This window comes from Equus caballus, chromosome 1, assembly GCF_041296265.1.
Source record: "Equus caballus isolate H_3958 breed thoroughbred chromosome 1, TB-T2T, whole genome shotgun sequence".
NCBI lineage: Eukaryota > Metazoa > Chordata > Mammalia > Perissodactyla > Equidae > Equus > Equus caballus.
In genome coordinates this window covers 117,102,130-117,125,896 of record NC_091684.1, presented here as the reverse complement: position 1 = coordinate 117,125,896, position 23,767 = coordinate 117,102,130, and the positions used below count along the sequence as shown (strand labels likewise).

Sequence of the window (23,767 nt, the reverse complement as noted above, 5' to 3'; positions counted from 1 at the left end):
GCACACTCAGACCCCTAATCGGGAGGAAGATAGCACCAGCGGGAGCTGCCGTATTTCCATCACAGCGACTGGTTCAAATGAGAAGCAGCCTCATATCCAAACCGTCAGCCACCTCCCGGTCTGCTAGATAAAGATGCTTTAGGTCGTCTGCCTGTCATGTCCTCTCCTGCTTCTCGGGAGCAAGAAGAGGTCAGGTCTAGGACAGACTCTCCCCTTCTCATTACCACGCAACTATGTGCATGGAGTTGTTATTCTTTCCTCGGTCTCCTGCTTCAGTTTTCAGTTCTCCTGCCTCATTTATGCAATGCAGAAACCCCACTTAAATGTCTATTTTTCCACAGATTTCTCCAAGTCCAGATTAAACTTCTGTTTTACTTCTAACCACTTTTGGATGGCTGAGCTCGTCGGTTCCCTTATCATCACAGTGGCTGAGACTGTTGTCTGCCCAGAACCCCCCTCCAAGAAGCCTCACACTGCAGCTATTTGGGGAAGCTCATTGGGTTCAGAATGTGTTTCCACCCAGTCGCGTTTTGTTTCTTTCCACCAAAGCAACAAATAATTATAGCCAGAGTGCCACCGCCTTTGATCTCAAAAGTACAACCCTATTTGATAAGGACAGTTAACAGGCAGAGAGCTTTTTGCCTTTGAAGGAGAGACCCCAAGTTCAGGGCTTTCAAGGGTAGCTTGACACATCCCCCTCTGGGGTGAAATTGTCGTGACTTCTTGAGTATTTGGTTTCATTTCCCTCTCAAATATAAACAGAAGCCAGCATTTTTTAAAGGAGCATTTCACAGGGATAAAAACAAAGTAATAAATGGCCAATTCAGAGGGCAGGGGGAGAATACAGATTTTAAGTGTTCCTCTCAGAACTTGGTTTATAAAAGGCACAATTCTAGCTCAGCCGTGATAGGAACGATTCCTGTGGTTGGGCTCCGGGCTCTTCTGCAGCCCATTATGACTGCCCTATTCATAGCATTGCTATCGCTGCGGAATTCTTTGGCGAGTGACGCACAGTTCAAGAAAGGGGAAGCTATATTTTTTCTTTTTTCTCCTATTGAAAAAAAAGAAATTCTTGCAGAGGTAGATTTTCCAAGGGAGGACTCAGGACCACAAATCTATACCACCTCCAAAAGAAGACAAAGACTCTCCTTAGAAATATTTCTAAGTGGAAAAGCCTTTAGACAGAAACCCATTGAGATGGCCCGTTGCCAAACCCACCCCATTTCTGCTTTCCCCGTGGAATCTCATTTAAGTAGAAACCGTCAAGAGTTCAGTCCTCCCTGCCTAGGCCAGCAGGCCACATGCCCACAGAAGTGTCAGAGGGCTTGGCGAAGGCCGTGTCTGGACATGGAAGTGCATTCCCAGCTCCTTCTCCTCGGCATGGCAGAACCCAGTCCGAGTCTGAGCCTCCCGGGGGACGGAGGGTATGATGGTTATAGTTCTCTGACTCCAGCTTGGCCAAGCCAGCTGGGGTTGCTTAATGAAAAAGAGAGAAGTTGTTGCAAAGATGTAGGGTGTCTCACAGGTCCCCAGGGCCAGGATCAAAGTGTGAGGCCAGGGCTTCTGAAGATGTCAGGACCTGCCCTCCGTGTCCTCCACAGCTTGTTTGTGGATCATTCCCTCCTGCCCCCACTGCAGACTGGCTTTCTCACAGCTTGTCCACATGCAGGCTGATGGGCGGCCCTCAGCACCTTCATGTAAATCCTCATCCCATATCCAAATCCTTTGGGGCCAGATGTGGTTCAGAGTTAGAAGCATTTTAGGTGTTTGAGAGGTAACAACAGTGCATCAACCATATATTACTCAGTGGGATCCAGGGGAGCACCCCACAGTCAGACACATGGACAGCTCTACCAGGTAACCCATGAGCAGTCTCTAAGTGGGATACTGAAAACTACCAACAGCCTTATGTCAATCAAGGCTGGTTTTTCTACCAAATGTGTTTGCCACAAGTGTAAGAAAATGCTTGGAGCTGTCAGAGCTTTCTGGATTTCTGAATTATGGATAAGGGAGTGTAGGCTTCTTTGGGATTCACCAACCATGAGCAGACACCACCTCTCTGAATCTGAATTTCAGTGCTAATTTCCCAGGGGAGAGACAGGTTGGTCCAGCTATAGTCAGGTGGCCACTGCTGGTCCAATCAACTGAAGCCTGGCTATGAGGTCATGGTGGGTTGCTTTGAGGACAGGGGCCTGAGCAGCCTCCTCAGTGTGTTCCCCAAAGAGGGCCAGGCAGGGCTAGGTGAGCACTTGTGATGGCCTCAAAATTAATGGTGTCGCCACCTTAGTAAGACCTTGTAACCACTGGCAGAGAGAAAACAGCAAGAGCACTGAGAGCCACAAGTGTCTTCACCATAGAGTGCCAGGGGGAATCTTCCAAGCCTCCACCAAGCAGATGTGATTGTGTGGCTCTCAAACCCCTGCCCTATCTGTGGCTTTCCCATCCAAGTGTAAGTCCTGACAGCAGATGAGCCACTGAGAAGCTGGGACCCACCCCAGCCAGTCCAGCCTCAATCAGAATTTCATCTCCACAGACATCAGCTGTTCAAGAGGGATGCTCCAGGCTTCTTTCTTTGGATTGTGTGGTTGTGTACCTTTTAAGAAGATTTAGTCTCCTTCTATACTACTAAGGATGTAACAGTGTTGACACTGTGCCCAAAGCTGAATCCCAGCACCTCATGTTATTTATTGGGAGATTAGTTGCCCACCTGAGGCAGCCTGAAGGGGAATATTCAGAGAATTGTGAGGGACTCTGAGCCTCCTCAAGTTTTGTAAAAGTTATCCTGAGTCCCTTCGAGAGATAGTGCTACACTTTCCCAGAGGTGTGGGGTGCCCTGAATTCTGAGCAGAGTCCCCAGGAAAGGAGATGGACAAAAGGAAGGAGTTCCAGCTGAGCAGAGGAAGGAATTGTTACCTCTGGACTCTCTTCTGGAGCCTAGGTGTCCCCAGACTGTCCCAAGCCATAAAGGACAGTGTCTGCAGGTGGAGGAGTCAAGTGTACCTTCTTGCCTGAGGTCATGGCCAAAAGCCCTCCATCTGAGCTTGGGCCCCCCTCTTGAGAGAGTCTCCACTTCCCTCATGTTCACACCAAAGAGCTCAGATAAGCAATCTTCATCCCTTCCAGGTCTCATCTTTCTAACTTATCTCAAAAGAGCCTCTACTTTTCCACCCAAATTCCATTTCCATTTCTGCTCAAATCAGAGTATACACTCAGAAGCCAGAAATGTCCATGAAACTGGTTGTTTGTTTTCAGCAACACCATTTTGCCTCTTGGTATTTTTGGCCCGCAGAGTTCTCTATTCGGAAAGAAAACAGTGATAATGGGAAGAAAACCAGGATGGAGTGAAGAGGCTAGGGTCTGGCCCTGCCAGGCAGGGGACTCTGGGCAGCCATGCACATTCTCTGAGCCTCGTGTGTTCATCTGTAAGATGGAATGATGACAGCACCCACCTGAAATGCATAGACACTTCAGCATGCTGCCTGGCACGTAGTAGATAATAAGTGTTATTTGTGATTTTATCGTCATCACCACCATCATCATCATCATTACTGCTATTGAACAAATCACCTCAAAGCTCAGTTACTCCAAGTTGAGGCAGCACTTCAGTTTAAAGGTAATTAAAATCCATAGTTTTCAAACTGCCAAGGGACCCTTTCTTCCAGTGAAACATGAGAGGAAGCCCAGTTTGTGGAGAAGATACACCCATCCATTCAGACTGCGGGCTGTGGTGCTGCGTCTGTCCCAGTGGCTCCCCAAGATGCTCAAGGTCCCAAAGAGCACCTCAAAAGTCTTGTCAAATGAGCCCCCCAGGACCTGATCTCAGTTTACATTTCAGTTTCCTATAGTTCTCCTTCCACTGGCCGCCACCTCGTGTCATTCCATCTAAATGGAGGGACCACTGCCCTCAGCCTGCCAGCTGAGGAAATGGGTCACTCCTTCCAGGTTATGCCCTGTCCTCTGACAGCTCAGATCAGACCCATCTCATGGGGCTTTTCACAGTCTGCCTCATCTGGAGTTTGCTGTGTACTTGTCCATGAGACCACCAGGGTCTTACCTATCTTTCTTTCCCCAGGAGTGCCCAAAGAGTGCCTTGTGTGAGGGAGGGGCTCACTCCATGTATGTTGAATAAATGTTGAAGCATTGTTACTTTGCTTACCTAGGAAGCTACTCTTCATAGCAGATGTTCTTCTCCCACAACTAACTGGAACAACCAAGTAGAACATTTCTGCTATACCCTGTGGCTGCTTTCTAGTGTTCTAAGACAAGACTTCCCACTGGGCATGTTGATCAGCAGAGCTCCATGGAAGAGGAGCTGTGGAATGCTGAACACAGTGACGGTTTAGTGAATGTCATCCGATCATGAAAAGCCTGGAGCCTGGGTGATACTGTACATCTACTTTGACTGAAACTCTCTAGCTGGGATGTTAAGCTCTTCTGAGGCCGACTCAGCCCCAGAAGGCTTCCTCTACCCCTGCCATTACTCACCTGAGACCACCAGAAGGACCCACTAGAGACGGGTTGTGGTGGAGACAAATGGCCTGGCAGAGGCAGCAGAAAGCTGTTAGTGTTTCTGTTTCTGGAGGTTCTTTTTAAAAAATAATCACATAAATGTCATTAGAATTAGGTGACTGAGAGACAGAAAAGGGTGCATTCCTCTTTTTCAGTTACGTACAGAGAAACAAAATCCATTCATTCAAAATAAGCTTGAAGCTTTTCCACTAAGATCAGGAATAAGGCAAGTAAGTCCCCTTTATCACTCCTTTTCAACATCATACTGGAAGTCCTAACTTATGCAATAAAACAAGAAAAAGAAATAAAAGATTGAGAAGGAAGAAATAAAACTATCTTTTTTTGCAGAGGACATGATCGTCTATGTAGAAAATCTGAAAGAATCGCTAAAACCCCCTCCTGGAACTCGTAAGCAATTTTAGCAAGGTTGCAGGATATAACATAAATTTACAAAAGTCAGTCTCTTTCCTATATACCAGCAAGGAGAAAATGGAGTTTTGAATTAAAAATATACCATTTACATTAGCACCTCAAGAAATGAAATAGTTAGGTATAAATCTAACAAAATATGTGCAAGATCTATATGAGGAAAACGATAAAACTCTGATGAATGAAATAAATTAATGGGGAGCTATTCCATGTTCATGGTTAGGAAGAATTAATATTGTCAAGGTGTCACTTCTTCCCAACTTGGTCTATAGAGTCACTGCAGTCCATTCAAAATCTCAGCAAGGTATTTTGGGGATATTGACAAAGTGATTCTAAAGCTTATATGGAAAGATGGAAATATTTACCCAGTCTTTCTGTGAGTCAGGTTCCTGGGCCTGGCCTGGGGACAAGAGACGGAAGCTCAGTCTGTTGTCCTCCAAGGGCTCCCAGTCCCATCATTTCTTCAACCTAAATGTAATTAAAATCCATCCCTTTTAAACTTCTTTAGAAGTGGGACCCACTTTATGAGAAATCTTGTATATGGGACTTGTTCAAACAATTATAGGACAGTAGGATAATGGCTGAGGGCTTTAATGAAGGTGTGTGCAAAGTGCAGATGGAGATTCCAAGTCAGAGATGGCATGAGCAGACAGCGTTCTGGATTGAAAGCTGCTAGAGTGATAGGAATCTTCCAGAAAGCTAAGTGCAAGAAGGGATTTCCAGGCAGAAGGGACAGCCTAGACAAAGGCATGAGAGTTGGCATGAGAGTTCTCCTGTTCTGGGAGCTCACTTGGTTCCAGAAGCAGCAGAAACCAGCATTTCTATCCTGCCTGGTGACATGGCTCTTACAGGTTGTCCTAGAGGCCCCTTTGTTCTGTACCTTACTCCTGCTCAGTTTCTTCTGGGACCTTCTTGCCACATAGCACAGCCCTGCAGCTTTTATCCAGCAGCTGGCGGAGCACTAAAGCTTTTAGCAAAAGCCTCTGCTATGGAGACACCCATGGGGCCTGCTCCCTCCCCCAGAAGCATTCTTGTTCACTTTCTCCCCTCTTCCACCCCCAGGACAGGAGCAGCTCACCCTTGATAACATATTCAGCTTACTTAGAGGTTAGCACACAACAAGATGTTCGTTCAGCCTTGTATTTTTAATGTCTTAAGGAAAAGGAACCACTGTGTCTTTGCAAAGGATAAAGAGAACACGGTGAAGAAAAGCCCATAGAGCTCTCAGCGTGTGTCAGTCACCTGAGTCTGAGGGTCTTCCTCCATTTGTTGTGTCGAGTGTTCCAAAGGGCGGGTAAATGTCTCTGAGGAACATGTGCCAGCTTCCTATGCCCTTTATTGCATGCTGACCTCTTGTCCCTTGGGCTAGCCTGTCAGCCATGTGTACCTGTGCCCTGCATGGCTCACACACCCCTTCCCATGTCAACATCCACCTCTCCTTCCCTCCTCAGATAAGCCATGTGAGCTCTACTGCTCGCCCCTTGGGAAGGAGTCCCCGCTGCTGGTGGCCGACAGGGTCCTGGATGGCACACCCTGCGGGCCCTATGAGACTGACCTCTGCGTGCATGGCAGGTGCCAGGTGACGTGTTTTCCTTGTGTCTTTGGTGGGGCTTTGGAGGGGAGCCTTCTTCTCCCCAGAGGGTATTGGGGTGGGGCGGAGGCTTTGGGAGGCCTGGGGGAGTAGATTTTCTCAAGAAGGCACCTGATGGTGCTGCTTCTACAGCCTCGCACCCCTCCCTCCTTCAGCAGTGACGGAGCCTGAAGCCCACCTGCAGGTCAACTGGAGTTGAGGTGGCTGAAAAAAGAGTGGTAACATAATAATCTCAAAAGTCTTAAAATAACTTTAGACATGATGACAAAGGGAAGAGCAGGGGGCCCTCCCAAGGCAGCTCTCCCTGGCCTGGCATAGCAGACATGACTTGGCCCCTGTTTGCCCTCAGAATGGGCATCCTCCTGATGTGGCGCAGAAGCCAGGATTGGGTTGGGGGTTAAGAGGCTGCATATTTCCAGTTCCTAGAGGGGCGTGGCTCTGACCACACCACCCTCAGTTATGCCACATGTGCCGTATTTCCTGATGACCGAGATCGGTCTGAGCGTGTTCTGAAAGAGCCCCAGGAAGCCCTCTGCCTCAGCCACGGGTGCGTGCTCTCCTCATCATTGCAGCCAAGCTCCCTCAGCTGTGCTCCCAGCAGGCGAGCCCACTAAGAGCTGGAGGAGGCTCCCAGAGCCCTGAGCAAGCAGATGGATATCAGGATTACCATGCATTTGGCATGGAAAGGAAAACCAGGTCTTTCCTGTGATTTTTGCTTTTCCTTGTCTGGCCTCCATTGACCAGCACCTGTGTGGGACTAAGCAAAGAGTCCATTCACCAAGTTCCACTGAGCGGCCTTCTAATTTTACTAGGGAAAGAGGAAGTGCTTTCTAGGAGCCGTGTGGCTCTTGATGCTTCAGGGCCCCTACACCTTTTGAAGTTGATGCCCATCTCTAATGTTCAGTTTCAGGGAAATATTAAAACACTTGAAAAATTGTAAATTCAGGGGTCACGGGGAGAGAAACTGTTGTCCCTTCCTCAGTTGTACCAGAAATCTGCCTCCAAGCCTGGAGCCCACTCGCCCCAGGAGGGCGGCACGTCTTTGTTCTCTCTGCTTCCCAATGCCTGGCCAAGGGCATAGGCGGCAGGGTCTTGGAGAGTAAAGGAAAGGCGGAGAAAAAGGAGAAAGGCAGGAAGACACAGACACAAAGACAACTTCTGGGATGATTCCCGTGGCCAACTATTTCAACCCTAGTGGATTTTTTTCCCTGCGGACTCCAAACTAGTCTCAAACTGGGATCTTTCAGGGAAAAGCTTGACAATATCCAGACTCCTTTGGCACTGCCTGGCTTTGTTATCACATATGGGTATGTGTGGGTGATGGGCGCTTGGTGCCCGAGAGTCTTGGCAAGGCATCCTCCCAAGGAAGGAGGCAGTGATGGCTGGCTGAACAGGGCCTGCAGGGCTGTCACTTGTAGCAGAGAATGTACGAGGCCCCACTGTGAACAAAGTTCTTATCATTATTACTGAAATGAGGAATTGCTGACGGTTCTCTGTAAACCCGCTAGAAAGCCAAGCGCAAGATTTGTTTTCTTCCTAAATTAGACACTTGCACAGGCCATCCTGCAGCCCAATGAGGTACGTTCCTTTAGTAACAATTTCCCACCTACAAGCACTTGTACTCTTTAGAGTAGCACTGGCTGAGCCACCTCCAGCCTCTTGCCAGCATTTTCTGCAGTGTTCTTGCCAACGTGGAGGCATTTCTAAGAATCTTGAAATGTTCTGGCCAGTGGGGTCCATGTTAAGTGGCCAGACATGATTTCAGCTCTGAGTGATCAGTGCCATGGTCCCCTTCAGTGACCTTGGTTCTAACTGCAACCTTTTCAATTAGGGAATCTTCCCTGTACCATGACAGGAAAACTTTCAGTGCTTTAATTAGTACAGCAACGATGAGATGCCACTCAAGATATTTTAATAGCGTTAAGTCTGTGGTCATCAGAGCACCTTTGAATTGGAGCCTGACCTGCACTTGGGTGCGATAGGAATGACATGGGACACATGCCTTCCCATTCCCAGATGCCGTCCCATCCCCATGGAACCTCGCAGTTCTGTGGATCTATCTCAAATGCCTCTGTCACTGTCATCATCATTGCATTTACTCGTCTCTCCACTGAGCCTGACACTAACCAAGCACAACCACTCAAGGCAGGGGCACTAGAGCACAGAGGTGCAGACAAGGGCACCTTTCACAATGCTCTATGGTGAGCGGGTGGGCTCCTCCTCCTCAGGAGCCTCACCCTGCCAGGGGGGAGACCCCCACCTGCTGGTTCATGGATTCACCATATCCTCTGAGTGGATGCATCCCAGTGACGCCGCTGCCTCCAAGCAGCCCACCAGTCCTAGCAGAAGGCCCACCGTCCTGGTAGGTGGTGGCAGCACCCAAGTGGAAGCACCTCACAGGATTAAAATCCTGAGAAACAGCTCACTTCTGAAAGAGGTTAAAAGTACCATCTGCAGTTATTCTAATGGTGCTCTTTCTTCAGAAAGAAACTATAAAGGTTAACGTGAGCTTGTTTTTAAGTCAGTTTTCACAGAACCAGATTAGTGAAGTCATAGTCAATGAAGTTCTATAATAAAAATTGAGCATACTGAAATAAGGTTAAGAAAGTCAAATACAAATATAATATTTATGCCTAGTACAGGAATGGCTCAAATGGAATGTTCTGGATTCCTGTGGTGCTTCTGAATAAGGCAAGGAAAATTAGTGAAACAGAAAAAGAGTAACAGTACTTAAAAAATCTCAAGGGTTTAGTGAGCAGAGGATCTGTACTTATTCATTGATATAATTATCTTATTATAATGGATAAAAGGTAGAAATCATCCACATTTTATGTAAGACAGCTCTTGTAGAAATATTGCCATGGTTCTGCTAGCTTTTTCCTCTGTTCCCTTCAGCTATAAATTTTGCTATTTTCAGGTAGCAGAAAGAGTTCTGGGAAATTTTGAGAAACATAGTGACTAGTGCAGAGGGGACGAGAGGCTCCAAAATGACATTTTGAGTAGATTCCACTAAGCTCTAAAGAGCAGACTGGTTCAAACCGTACCATACAACATGGAAATACCATTTTATTCTGTTTTTATGGGGCCCGAGTTAAGCTTCATTTCACTGAGTCACAAATTACTCAATATGCTGAAATGAAACTTAGTGCTTATAAAAGTGGGAGCGAGTTGGGGGAAGAAACACAAACATTGTCTATTTTTCAGCAAGTCCCTATAAATCAAGAGTCCCATCATTAATGATTCCTACTGTTGGCCTCCAGAAGCAAAGAAATCAAGTTAATACGCCTCTAATGTGCAACTTGCCTCGGAGCTACTGACCTTGAGTGGGTGAGTCAAACTGGTGGACAGATCCGAATACACCTGAGACCAGATAGGCTTGGCTTTTCTTTAAGGCTTTATCAGCTTATGCACACTTGTAGCCAACGTACTCCAATTGGAGTCACGCTGTCTTGGGACCCTAACTTGTGTATGTCTCCTGGGCTTGATGAACATCAAAATGAAACACCGTCAGGGCCTATAGGCTTCTTCAGTGGAGAGATTGTGTCTGATTATCTGTGTGCCCCAGGAGCTGGCCCGGAGGAGAGCCTTTGATTGCATATTGAAAAGAGAAAAACAATGAGTGGATGAAAGGGTGGATGGGTCACCTGCTCCTAGGACTTCAGTGATTCTGGAATCTGGAGCCCATTTCAACAGACCATTTTCATTGTCCAGAATTTACTGACCTCCTATTTTGTATACAAAGGTCTGTTAGGCAAGTAGAATTGCTGGTGGAATTTAAGAGAATTATAAGAGTCCCACTGTGTAAAGAAGGGGTAACAAGCATTCAGGAAAATGTACCGGGCACTTCTGCTTGGGCCTGTATTTCAACAACGCCCTCCTGGTTGCTGCTTTTCTGCACATCCTGACCCTGCAGCTGACATCTCTGAAGTGTGTGACTGTTGGTGCTGAACGCTTGTCGATAGCAGTGCCTGAAACTCTGAAGTCATTCCCTGCATCCCTGTTATCTGATTAACCTCCTATAGCAACTTCTGGAGTAAGCCAGCAGACTGAACCGCATTCCGCTCCTCTTCCATCCCAGGACTCCAGTAAACGGATGGGAAAGGCAGTATAGCACAAACCATCACAGCAAAGAAAGGCAGAGGCCACCGTCTGACAGAAGAGAGATGCCACCTCTTTCTGGAGGATGGAAGTGGATGGAAGTATCAATGAACAAAGCATCAGAAGCCAGAACTGGAACAAATGGAGAGTCTCAACCGAAAGCAGAATGCTTGACCGAGTCTAGGACTTGGAGATGGAGGGTGGGAGTGAGGAGTTGGCTGGAAAATAATGAGGAAAGTCAAAGGCTCATCCAACATGACTGACCATGCACTTGAAAGACCCAGAAAAACAGAAAAACTGACCCTGGCAGAAAATTGAGATAGTTATAGAATTCTGTATACAGCCACTTGGTGTTATTTGACACACTTGGCACCTGAAATAGTACCAAGCAGAGGGGTCAGAGTACACAAACCTGTCCCAGCCCCTGGGGATCCTGAAGAATTAACTTAGAGAGTGATCCTACATATGTCCCTTTTTGCAACTGACCTGAGGAGCCCACTGGGACAGACAGTGACCTGCTGCGTGTGGGGCTTCTTGATATTATGGGAGAGCCCGCTGTGGATGAGCCTCTGAATGCTGGCTCTCTGTGCATCTCACATCCAGAGGGATAGAGGGAAGGATGTGGTCCTGTCTACTTTCTCCTTTCCTCTCTTCCTTTTTTGGAGGGGGCAGGGATTCTGTGAAAGAAAAAGGGATAGAGGACAATTACCTGTCTGCTCAAACCATGTGGTGGTTGTCCCCCAACCCCTTAGCAGGAGGAAGGCCCGGCCTGTACGCAGTCTCCATCTGTCCTGACAACACCCACCCCTCATCAGGGCCCGAGCAGTGAACCTGGGTTTCCCGAACCAGAGAGGTAATTTTTACAGCAACCCTCTGATGTAGCGGTTAATATTGTCATTTTTAGAATGGGGAAACTGAGGCTCATATCCAAATCTGTAATAATCCTCAGGACATGCATAGTGACCACAACTTGAACATAACAATTATGAAAGAGAAGCTGACTGCCCACCTGCTGGGGTAACTTAGCCCTAATCTAGCAGCCACTTAGCTACAATTTGAAGTCATGTCTGAAGGATACTTTTGTTCTTAGAGGTGAAATTTTAGCAAAAGAAACTAGTTTTTACAATTAAAACAAAATGCTGGGTAGGGAAAGAGCAGAGCAGTTTCCCCCTGCATCCAGCCTTTGACAGTTTAACACATAAGATCATGTGAACCCTACAAGCAAGGCTGTCGAAGGATCCAGATCTGGAGCCCTGTTTCCCGGGTGGAGAGGTGTAAAAGTGTGATCTTGAGGCTCTCGGTTTAAGGCATTTGGGGTCTTGTAACTACACATTCTGTCGTGATGGAGCTTCCTATAGATTGTTTACTCAACCTAAGCACCATTGTAAGGGGGCTTTGCTTCCTGAGAGTATAGGGGAGCCAGCCACTGTTGTCCTTAGAGCTCTGCTGGGCTCCCCCACACCCCTCCAGGATATCTCAGCCCAGAAACTGCTTCTGCTCAGGGATGACAGAGGATGGAGGCAGCAGGAATCACCTCCCCAGTGGGAGCTTCATGCATGGGGCGTTTCTTGGGGGTCCTCAGGCAGGCACCACACCCTCGGGACATAGAGGGCTCAGGATCTGACAGGAGTGGCCATCTCCATGAGGGTCTTTTTCTGAGCTCCAAACCTAGCCCAGTGGTCTCCCAGTATGCCCTGGGCTCACAGCATCACCTGGGTACTCATTGGAAATGCAAATCCTTGGGCCCCACCCCAGCAATGGGTGATCACCCCCAGCCCTCCTGGCGATTCTGGCACACTGGAGTTTGAGAACTGCTGCCACAGGTGTCTTGTGCCCCTGGGCCTGGGAGATTTTCTATGTGCCCTGGAGATTGACTGCCACTGGTCAAACCCGGGGAATTGTTCCCTTTAGAGTGTGCAGAGCACGCAGAGCAAGAATTGTCTGAAAGGCTATACCATCTTGGTAGATTGATTTCAGCCCTTGCAACCAGTCACCCCAGCCAAAAAATAAGCAGGTGGCTCACATTTTGGAAAGGATTACCCAGCACCTCAAATCCAGATCTAAGCCCATGCTCTCCAGAAGCTATATTGAGCCTCCCGAGAGACACAGATGCTGACAAGGATGGGCCCCCCAGACTTGCCTGTAAATAGCCAGGATTTTCTTGGAAAGAAGGCAAGGGCTAACTCCTTGCAGGCCAAGCATGCTCAAGTGTCGTCGACCAGCAGCACGCTCCGGCAGTCCCGTACACCTTGCTGGACTCCCAACTGACTTTGACTTCGTCCCTGAAAAAAAGGAAATCAACTTCAAATGTTGCATCTACTTAAACTTTGGACGTGTGAAGTCTAAACCAGTGCTGGTTGGGGCCTTGCTACTGAGAAAGCATGTACATTTTCTTTATGTTATGTTTTAGGAGCGATGGCAAGAATCACCGTGAGGAGTAGAAAACTGCCCCCCGACCTGCCTATGCTTGTCCAGGGCAAGAGCATCTCCTGCTGGGTACTGAGCAACCCTGAGGACACCTGGTGCTGGTCTGGCTGTGCAGGGGCTCACTTAAGCCACCGTCTTGCCTTGTTCTCACTTTTTTCTTTCGTACCAAGATCGTTCTTTCAGGAGACTGTTGGAAGGAGAAGAAATTTGCTCATCTAGGAATGTGTGTGCCCTCCCTCCCAGTGAGTCCCTTGGCCTGCCCCTTCCTGAAGCACCTTCCACACCTGTCTTTCCTGCTTCTAGGTGAATTCCTGGTCTGGCAGATTTCAAACACAAGCTTTACCTCCTAGCCCTGATCTCCTAGCCACACAACAGGTGACCTTTTGAAATTCTAGCGTGAATTCTCCCTTGACATCTCTTTTCCTCAAAGACAGCATTTCTCGTGTTCTTTAGCTTCTCTATTCTGAATGTCGCCACATTCTTGCAAACCTAGCATGCTTTTGAAAGAGGCCTTACCCTCTCCAGGAGGCCTCCCAGTGACCCCAGTCCTGGCTGAAGCCAATCAGGGGAGATAGTCAGCCAGCCCGGGTCTGCGAGGCAGAAGGTGAGGGGCTGCTCCCAGCTCTGCCAGACACTATGTGGCCTCAGATTTGTCAGGTGCTGTCACTGGAGCTGGAGGAAGCTGTCTGGACCAAGTGGGATGTTAACTTAGAGCGTTTAGAAACTGTTTAATCAAGAGACTCTAACTGAGGTACCAGACAGAGAACAGGTGGTCAAGCCAGAGATTATTGCTGAATGGGAGCGTGGTTAAAAAATAATAGGAAGCCAATGTAGGGAGAGTCTAGAGCTGAGAGTACCTGAGAGATGGGAACCCACAGGGGGATAGCTCAGGGTGATATGAAAGAGGCCAGGGTGCGGGGCCAGCTCTACAGGTGTTGGCCCTGTGACTGTACCAGAAACAGACTGGAGACCGTCACACTGGAGCTCTGGAATGCAAAGGAGCAGATGAAGATTGGCAGCACACATGTGGCCCCACAGACCCGCAGAGTTGGTCCCAGGGCATTTGCTGAGCATGCTGGTTGAGCAAAATTTTGGATCTTTCCTTCCACAATTCTTCGCTCCTATAATTTTGCATCGAGCAACTTTACAGCAGTCAGCCAGCTGTGCAGACCGTGAATCTAGGCAGCAGCTCCTCAGCATGCTCCAGGTGCAAGGGACGCTGCGGCAGGCGGTCTACCTCCATGTCATTCTCGGCTGGTCTGCCCTGGCAAGAGGTTGCAGTGATGCCAGACTGTCTGGGTTTCTATGTGTTGCCTGAGCTTCCAGCTCCTATAAGTCCACTCGCCTCCATTTGCTCCTCACGTGGCCTCTGGCTGCTGAAGCCCCCAGTCTTGCCCTTTACCTGTTTTTATGCTGACTTTGAACACGTTTGAGCTTTTCGCAAAATGCTGCCCTTTTCAGTTTTCGTAATGTTTGTTTTAGGACTGAATTTGCTCAGCACTTAGCATATCTTCAAGTCTTTATTGAAATATATTCAGTTATGCTGTCATTTTTGGACACCCAATAGTAATTTCCCATTAATTCTTTCCCAAAGAAATAAAAGGATACACAGGTGAGGCTTCAGGACTGTTGAGTATGAAGAACCCTCATTTACTTTTTGTATAGCATACCATAGTGCAAGTCCAGAGTGTGGTCCTGCCCAACAGCATCAGTGTCACCTGGGAACTTGTTAGATATGCGAATTCTCAGGCCCACCCAGACCTGCTGGATCAGAAACTCTGGGGAGAGGATCCAGCAGTCTGTGCCTTGACAGGCCTCCTGGTGAGGCAGGTGCACGTGCGTGTTGAAGAACCACTGCGGTTTGGAAGCAGAGGATTCTGACTCAGTTGGTGAGCCATGGGCCCGAGCATTCACCTCTAGGAAGTCTGCTGTTCAGCCAGCTCTGCTCCATGCCCTGCCCCTGTCGGAGGGGGCTGTAAGGAGGGAAGCACCTTGCTAGCACCCATCCAGGCATCAGAAGAAAGAGCAAACTCAGCTTGGCCTGGGTTATCTGGTTGTAGAATCCTTTACACCCAAAGGTATAGAGCAGTGAGGAAAACCCAGTTCTTGTCCTGGAAGTATTCAGTGTAGGGGGAAAAAAGTGGAAGGCCTTTTCAACAATTTAACTAGTAAATAATTAAATACCTAGTGTTTACTATACCGTGAACTTAGATATGTTATTTTACAAAATGTAAGATTTTGTGCATTTTTGAAAGGAAAAACAAGAGGTCACTACCATTTCCCACTTTTCATGCACTGACTTGGGCTATGCTGCCCAGAGCCACCCAGGGTCAGGACTTCTGTCCGCTGCCCTCAGACATGCCTTGTGGAAAGGGTTTGAGAGACAGGGGCTCTTCTTGGGCTGGATCTCCCTAACTAAGGAACGGGGGCCTGTTCCCAGCCACGCCTGGATGGGCTCTGGGCTTCTTGACCTCGGCAGGGAGGTCAGTGTGGTTTCTGCTGTGTCTTCTGAGATTGTTGGCTGTTCCAACCAAGATACAGGTGACCCGCGCAGCTCTGAGGGGAACATGAATCGTGTGATATTGTGGCCACACCAGGAGGTGTGCAGAAGCTGGCCTCACTACCCACCTGTGGCCTCTGCCTCAGGCAGCTCTAGAAGGGGCCAGACCTCAGGCCTCAGTGTGACTTCTGTGGGCACTTTTGCCTTCGTGGGTCCCCTCTTCCATAATAAATACTAAAAACTATATTTGATGACTGTGTAGGTTTAAAGACAAATATCATGCAATCTGGATTCTGTTCAGTTTTTCTCTTCTGATTTTAAAATTAATTAAAATATTTTCTTGGGCCTCTGAAAGTGTCGTGGGCCCCAGGCACCATGCCCGCTGGGCCGAATGGAGAAGTCGGCCCTGCAGGGTATCCTCTTCGAAGATCCCTCTGCGTCTCACACACAGAATAACCCAGCCCTCTGGTTGTTTAGAAAATCGGCTGCGATGGCATCATCGGGTCTGCAGCTAAAGAAGATCGGTGCGGGGTCTGCAGCGGCGACGGCAAGACCTGCCGCGTGGTGAAGGGCGACTTCAGCCACTCCCGGGGGACAGGTGAGTACAAGGCCCCGAGGAAGGGGGGCCGTCACCACTCCTGGGGAACAGATGAGTGTGAGGCCCAAGGAGTTGCTGCAGCTACAGGACAACCTGTGCGTGTTGTATATTTTATTTCCTTTGACCAAAAGCCAATGATTGCATGCCTTCCCTGCATTACATATTTAAGGGCTTGTTGATAATAGATAGATGACCTGGCACTTCAGTTTTATGATTTCTGAAAGGCAAAGAAAGACATTTTAGCCAGAATGTCTTTAGGTTCCTAGAAGAGAATCGTTTGCCTGTGGCGCTCAGTGGCACAGCCCCCAGGTCCTTGAATCTCGCAGTAGCTACCCTGCCTGCCAGCTCCCATTGGAACTTCATGTCAGCCCATCTTCTGAGGTGCACACAGAAGGCAGCAAAGACGCTTTGCTACGTCATTTTTACCTGTAGATGGAAGAGCTGCTCGCTTTCTGAGTTTTCTGTCAGTAAAAGTAACATAGCATTTACACGCATCCCTAAAATGCACATGAAGCCATCTGTTCCAGGAAGTCTGAGATGCCTCTGCCAACTGTGACTGCAGAGTGACTAAGTATCCTATTTCCCAAAGGTAAGCCCCCCACCCCCACCCTGCAACACCATGCTTAGAGAGGTTCATCAAAATTCAGTTGATGGCCTTCTTAATCTTTCTGCCTGAACCCTCTTCACAGATGTAGGCTGCTTTACCCAGAGGCAGGAGATGGTTTCTGATCTCCTGTCCTGGAGGACGTCAGCCTTTGATGTCCAGGGAAGTTATCTAGGTTGGTACTTAACGAGGGGAGCATGAGGCAGGCAAGTCAAGCGGAGGGTGAGCTCTTCTCGAAGCCTTAGTGAGTGTCCCCTCACCCAGTGTCACCAAGAGCAACGTCACCAAGATAACTTATTGGGTGGACTGAGCTGAAAAGTTTATATGCTAATTTCCACAGTTGCTTTGTATAGAAGCTTTTCAGTTCAGTCCCAGCCAATAAGAGAACAGAGTCACAGTTATTCCTCCCCGGCCCACAGAGCAGACCTCTGGGCTAAGACAGCAGGAGTCTGTTCTTGCTTCTCCTTTTCTCTGTGTGGAGAGAAGACCTGGTCTGGAGGAAACGTTCCTTCTGGATATCTTGTGGAAAGGGCAACCTACTGCACAAACATTTTGCAGGATCTTGTTTTAGCAAAACCAGAGGCAAGTGCGAGTGCAAAATTGAATTTAAAAATTATGTTTCAGGCCCAGTAAGGTCTGGTTTCAGGATTTAAAGTCAGGTGCCCAGTCTGTGAAACAGGAAGCTTGTGTGAGAGTCTGTGCTTGCTGCATGGCTCTTGAGGTAAACTGAAGACGATGCTGCTGGAGCAAGTCAATTAGGGGGAAAATGCCCTCCGAAGCTCCGCTGTCCAGTACAGTAACCACCAACCGCCTGAGTCTCTTCAAATTTTAATTGTAATTAATTAAAATTAAACGTACTTAAAAATTCAGCCCTCAGTCCCACTAGTGCCATTTCAAGTTCTCTGTTGCCGCATGTGGCCAGTGGCTCCTGTGTTGGAGAGCACAGAGAAAGCACATTTCCATCCATTGCAGAACGTTCTCTCAGATGACACTCCTCTGGCACTTTGGTAGTTTCTTCTGTTTGTTTTGACATTTCTGGTGCCGCTTTCCCTATTTGGACCCCAGCTCCAGTTTGCCATGGGACTTGGGCCTTGCCTACTGCAGCTGGGCCAGCAAGGGCAGTTAGGAACAAAACCTCTGCAGGTGGCAAGTGTTTACTGTTGATTAAAAAAAAAAAGGAAGAATTAGAACCTTTTATTTAAACAGAATGTTGTGCTGAGCTCCAAGAAACCGACAACAATTTCTCCATTCTAGGGAAGACAGGTCGAGCACAACCATGCCTACTCCTTTCCCCTGGGCGATTCTGTAGAACACTGAGGAAGGTTCCACAACACACCTTTAAAAACCTCCACTGTCTGCCCCACAGCAGCTCAATTCCGAGAGAACCCAGCTTGGAGCAGAAGCATTCTCTTTTTCTTCCCAGGGTCTAGTCATTTGTTGGCCTTTGATCTTGGCACAAGCAGATCCATTGCTCCAATTGCAGTAGCGTCCTTTACTTCTGCTCTCCCCTCTCTCCATGCCTCACCCAGCCCACGCACAGGAAGGAAGTGGCTGTGACGTGCAGCCCCCCTCCTAGGGAGGTCAGTCTCCCATGTAAGGGCAGACAGCCAGTGGAAGCCTTCTAGGGTAGCTGTCCTCACCCTGGCTTGGGACTTAGTGTGCTTCCTTCCAGCTTCTCGGGCTCAAAAGCTTTAGCAAACCTTCATAGAAAGACAAGCACAAGTTAGCTTCACCCACCTGTAAAGGTTCTGTCTTTCTGAGCGGTTGCCAGATGTCTCACATTCTGTTTAAAGTCTCAAGCTGTTTTTTTCCAAATCCTCATGGTTGGGATCTGTGGGCCTAAGCTCATATCAATGTGGATTCTGTTTATTGAAGATGTGCATGGAATGCTCACTCACACATGAGTGAATCACTATCTACTATAGTTTCATCAAATACAAACCTGCAATCATGATCTGCCATTCTAGAATGCACATATAAAGATACTGGCAAATGGTCACCCATGAGTCCATTCACCCAATAAACATTTATTCCTCGCTACTACATTTTAAACACAAGGTATACAGAAATAAAAGTTAACTGTCACCAAGTTGGTCATAGTCGAGGGAGGGGATCCCCAGGCAAACAGCTTGAGTCCATGTGTGAGACAGAGGCCACTCAGCGGGGGGTGCTCTTGGGCCCCAAATTCTTGTGGGGCACCTCGCCGAGGCCTGCGGGCAGATGAGGGTGATGCCCAGCCCTAAAGGACAAGCAGAAATTAACTGAAAGTGGAGGCGGGGGAAGGACATTCAGGCTGAAGGAAAAACCCAACTTAGAAATGGTATAACAGCCCCAGGTCATGTAACCTCTAGGCGACTCCAAGTGAGAATGGATGGATTCGCTAATACCGGCAGTTTAGATAGGCAGGTAACTTTCATCTCTACCCAACTTGAAAGACGTGGGGGGAAAAAAGGAATGTCTTATCATCCTTGAGGGTGAATATCAAAGAGAAATACCATACCAGGAAGATAAAAAGGAATCAAATGCAGGATTTTTGCCCAGCTATACAAAGTCCTGACCTTTGCCTGAACTCTCCTGGGTCCTTTTATGTAAGTGCTTGAGCTGAGACTCCAGAGCAGACCCACCCAGGGATAGTGTCCACGCCCCCCAGGAGGTCCCCCTGTCATGTCCTTGAGAGGTCCCAATGCAGTGAGTAGGGATATGGCATCCTGAGTGTAGGTTGTTTCTGACCTTCTGGCCTGTTGCCTCCCAACTTTGAACAAGTGAGGTCCTCAGCAACTCAACAATAGGAGGAATCAACTCCAGTTGGCTATCACATTACTTTTCTGGTGGATGGGCTTCAAAATGCTCAAGCCTTTGGTTGAGTTGGAACAGTTGAGTTTTCATAATTTAGTAATTTGAAAGTTCTTGGTGTGATGCTTTCACTTCATTCATTAAATTGTCATTTTAACATTATTATCTTTATTCCATGCTGTTCTTCGACACTAGAAAGGTAACTAGTGGCCATGGACATCCAGGACACACCTGAACTGAAGTCCCCACCAAGAACCAACCACAGTGCCCCATGGGCTCCGAAGCCCTCTGCACTTTCTTCTCAAAGAGAACATCTTCAATCAGTTCTTAAAAGGGAGGGTGAACGTGATCTATCCCTTTTAAATGTGGATAGATCCATGTGTCACATTTATTCCATAATTACCTTTAGAACCTCTGCCACGTGCCAACTTCTATGCTGCAGTCTCTAGGTGCGGGGTGTGGAGGTTTCGTTACTGTTACTTGATGACGACACATAATGACTCTTCTTTCCACTGTGATTAGGAACTGTAGTATCAGTTCCTGAAATATACACGTAAACCAATTGCAATGTATTTCTTTTCCTCAGTCAAGAATAATCTGTGTACGAAGGTGTCCACATGTGTGATGGCAAAGGCCGTTCCCAAGTGCTTCTCATGTAAGATGTTTGAATAATATGCACAGTCCTAGTGGTGACATGCCTGGTGTGGGGTCCTTGCCTTGCTTATATGCCTGAAGCTTTTCTGAGTGGAGTCAATGGGAGTGAGTCATGCATGAAGCCATGGATAACGTTACCGCCGTTTATCATTTATCACTTATATATAATTGACATTTGAGTTGCCAAAAAGAAAAACTATAGAATAAAACCAATTTTAAACCTATAAAAGATAAAAAGTCATGAGATTGGAGGCATGCCCTAATATGCCAGGGGTACATCTTCGTTCTCCTCAGCCACACGTGGCACTTTGGCAGAAAATACTAAGACATGCCAGAAAATTTAGCCTCAGATGGCACTTTCCTCCATAGGAAAATTTCCATATTACAGGATTGGATTACCCAAAGGGCAGAGGGCACTTGGTAACACCCTCCTGCTCTTCATGCTGGAGATGAAGGTCATGGCCTTGCTTTGGCCCACCTGCGCTGACCTCACATTCTGAGAGCTGAACAGGAGCATTGGTCTAGCTTCATGGGCTTCCCAAACAATGAGTGCTTTTCAGTTAGACCCAGCACAACTTTGAGGGCTAAACATAAAGATAGTAATATTCTCATAAACGACTTTCGTAGAAAGGGAAAACTATAAACTTAGACAACAATCTCCCCAAGCATTTTATAAGATAACTACAAAAAAAAAAACTTTGATTTTTCTTTTTTTTTGAGGAAGATTAGCCCTGAGCTAACTACTGCCAGTCCTCCTCTTTTTTGCTGAGGAAGCCTGGCCCTGAGCCAACATTGTGCCCATCTTCCTCTACTTTATATGTGGGACGCCTACCACAGCATGGCGTGCCAAGCGGTGCCATATCCGCACCTGGGATCCGAACCAGCGAACCCCGGGCCGCCGAGAAGCGCAACGTGCAAACTTAACAGCTGCGCCACCGGGCCAGCCCCCCCCCCCCTTTTTTTTTTTTTTTAATATGTTTGCTACAACCTTGTGAAAGAGTCCCGGTCCACACAGCCAGGTCTTTCCCTGTATTCCACCGTGGTACCTTACCAGCTCGATGGTTTTCTTCCAAAGTTAATGCTACTGGAAGAACAAGGGAAAAAAATGTGACCCCCAAATCATGTGAAAGCAATGTACTTGGGAAATTCAGACAAAAATTATTTCACAGGGAAATGTGCTCATTTTCTCGTAATATTAACTATTCAGAAGATTTGAGACAGTTTTACAGTCAGCATCACTTTGAAGTTGTCCTTAAGGCAAAAATGGCATCTCCTGAAACAGCAGCAAAGACATTGAATTTTATCCCTGGCTTCCTCATGAAACCAAATCATGTCCCTCTAACTGGGTGTCTCCTGCTTGATGGCAGAGACTAGAATGGAAAATCATTCCAAGGATAAAGTCTTGCTACCTTACCTAAAATGTGACTCTATCCTGTGACTTCTTAGAGTGGGTCCTAATCATAGTTCATGCCCAGTCAACATGGTGGTGTCTGGTGTCTGCACGGGGGTCTGCTGGTGTCTGGGGGATGACAAGGTGCTTTGGGACTTGGTGATGGGAGTCGTTCCCCAGCTGGTCACTCTTCAAACCAGCCTCGGAGTAGGCTTTGAGCTCTGGGTGAGAGAGAGTAGGAGCTATTGGAAAGAGGACAATGAGTTAGAGGTGGTTTCCTTGGTCCGTGGACAGAGGACCTGCCTTTCATTTCAGGTGTTTCTCCTTCCTGGTTCCCTCCGTATCGTGAGTAGAGAAGCTCGTCTTAGAAAGAAAGGTTAGCAGAGCCTGTGCACAATGACCCCCCGGCCCTGTTACTCAGAGGTCACCTGAGGATGAGCCTCACCTGAGTTGCATGTCTGCCCTGAACTTTTCACTGCTCATCAGCCTTTGCTCCCGCAGGTACAAGAGAAGAGAGGAAACAGGTACCTTTCATTTTGCTGCTTGTGCCAAAGTTAAGCTTAAAAGTAGACATGGTGACTATGCATTGGTGGAAAATGTATCTTGCTGTGGAATGTGGAAAATTAACTAATCTGGACCATGGCAGATGTGTCTGTTGCCTCAGATTCTGCAGCCTGGTGATGCTAACACCAGGGTTCGTTAGTCACGAAACAGGAAGATTCCACATAACAGCAGCTTCTTTCAGAGAACAGTTTGATTCTTCAAGCAGATCCTATTCCTATGTCTGATTTGTGGCTTAAATGACGATGCCTCCAAAAAAGGTTTTAATCACATTGACCCTAAACAACTTTGTCTCTGTTTTTGACACTTTACTATTTTATATGCCTGGAATCCAATAATTCTTCAAACTCCCCTAGAAGGAATGGATTTCACTAAGAGAAATTTGTGGTACAAAATCCAGTGCTGTAATCCTAGAAGATGGATTTTGTTAGTTTGTTTTGGTGGGGAGAGGAGGGCAGGTTTTGTGGCCAAACTTCTTACGTAGGGAAGCATTTCTAAAGCAAAAACTATTTTTAATAAAAAAATCTTGCCTTACCCTATAAGGACTGGACAGTGCAGGGGCTGTGTGCAGGCTGCTCGGGCAAGTCAGTGTTGCTGTCCCCAAGTCACAGTGGTTGGAAGGGATCGTACTGGAGGGAGGATCACTCCCCAGTTGGTTAAAGTCGTCCTGCCTGGGAATCAGGACGGATCAGGGCACGAGAAGCAGACAACTGCTGCTGTCAACTGGACTCTGTTTACCTCTCTGGAGTCTCCCCAAGCGTCATGTAGAACATTTATTCATAAATATCTGAGGCTGGATCTATAGTAATATTGTCTAAGCATTTGCGATCAAGACTGAAGAACACTGCTGAACTTTCCGTTCAAGATGGCTGGTTAAACACAAGGGCTTATCTCCTTGTCTTCCCAAGATCACCTTAAAGTGAATGAGAAGGAACTTATTAAAAGTCCAGGAGAACAAGGACACCTCAGGTGGATGTTCCTACCTGTGTGCATCACACTAAATAGACTTGGTTTTGCTGCAGTAAACAAGCAAACAAACAAAACACAGTGCAGAAATCCCCCACATCTCAGTGGCTTAACACAAAAGTTTCTTTCTTGCTCATGCTGCATGTCCAACATGAGCTGGCAGGAGGCTCTCCATATTGCGGCCACCTGTGGACCTAGGCTGACAGAGATTTTATTGTTCACACGCTGCGACTGTCACCTTGGCAGGAAAAAGGGAACTCATCAAGTCAGGCCCTAGTGCTCCTAAAGGTCTTACACCCACGTCACTTTCACTCACGTTTTAAGGGTGAAAGTCAGTCACATGGTCACACAATTTAAAGAGGGCCGGGAAATGTATGCCTACCATGATTCCAGAGAGAGACATGGAAATATTTCGTGGCCAGCACCACAGCACAGCACCTATAGCAAACTTCTCTGCAGTCCAGTATTTCGGTTGTCAGCACATAGCAATGGCTCCCTGCCCCTCAGCTAGGAGCCAGTCCTGACTGTCAGCAAACCACACCCAAATACGGAGACAACCCGTCTGTGGCATCCTTCTCAAAATCATCTGCAACGCAAGTGGGAAAGACTGAGATAACCTGAAAAGATGACCTATGCGAAGACCAAGA

General features: G+C 47.5%; 1 protein-coding gene and 1 long non-coding RNA gene across 13 annotated transcripts in view; one reads left to right on the top strand and one right to left on the bottom strand.

Moving 5' to 3' along the window:
• ADAMTS17 (ADAM metallopeptidase with thrombospondin type 1 motif 17) overlaps positions 1 to 23,767 on the top strand; it is a 338,494-nt gene that overhangs the window by 225,250 nt on the left and 89,477 nt on the right. For 6 of the 11 annotated variants that reach the window (XM_023651360.2, XM_023651354.2, XM_070268235.1 and 3 more), the window contains exons 14-16: positions 6,390 to 6,517; positions 16,032 to 16,152; positions 20,136 to 20,204. In XM_023651360.2, the coding sequence (XP_023507128.1) occupies positions 6,390 to 6,517; positions 16,032 to 16,152; positions 20,136 to 20,204 (318 nt within the window). The remainder of the gene's footprint in view (positions 1 to 6,389; positions 6,518 to 16,031; positions 16,153 to 20,135; positions 20,205 to 23,767) is intronic. The other 5 variants (XM_023651365.2, XM_023651364.2, XM_070268256.1 and 2 more) reach the window with 1 other exon arrangement.
• The window catches only part of LOC138924287 (uncharacterized), a 70,654-nt gene continuing 56,457 nt past the window's right edge, over positions 9,571 to 23,767 (bottom strand). Inside the window, exons 2-5 of one of the 2 annotated variants that reach the window (XR_011439209.1) lie at positions 15,683 to 17,913; positions 12,768 to 12,909; positions 11,114 to 11,304; positions 9,571 to 10,845 (exon numbers count right to left, since the gene is read on the bottom strand). This is a non-coding gene — a long non-coding RNA (uncharacterized lncRNA). Of the gene's footprint in view, positions 10,846 to 11,113; positions 11,305 to 12,767; positions 12,910 to 15,682; positions 17,914 to 23,767 lie in introns of those variants that run through there. The other variant, XR_011439208.1, reaches the window with a different exon arrangement.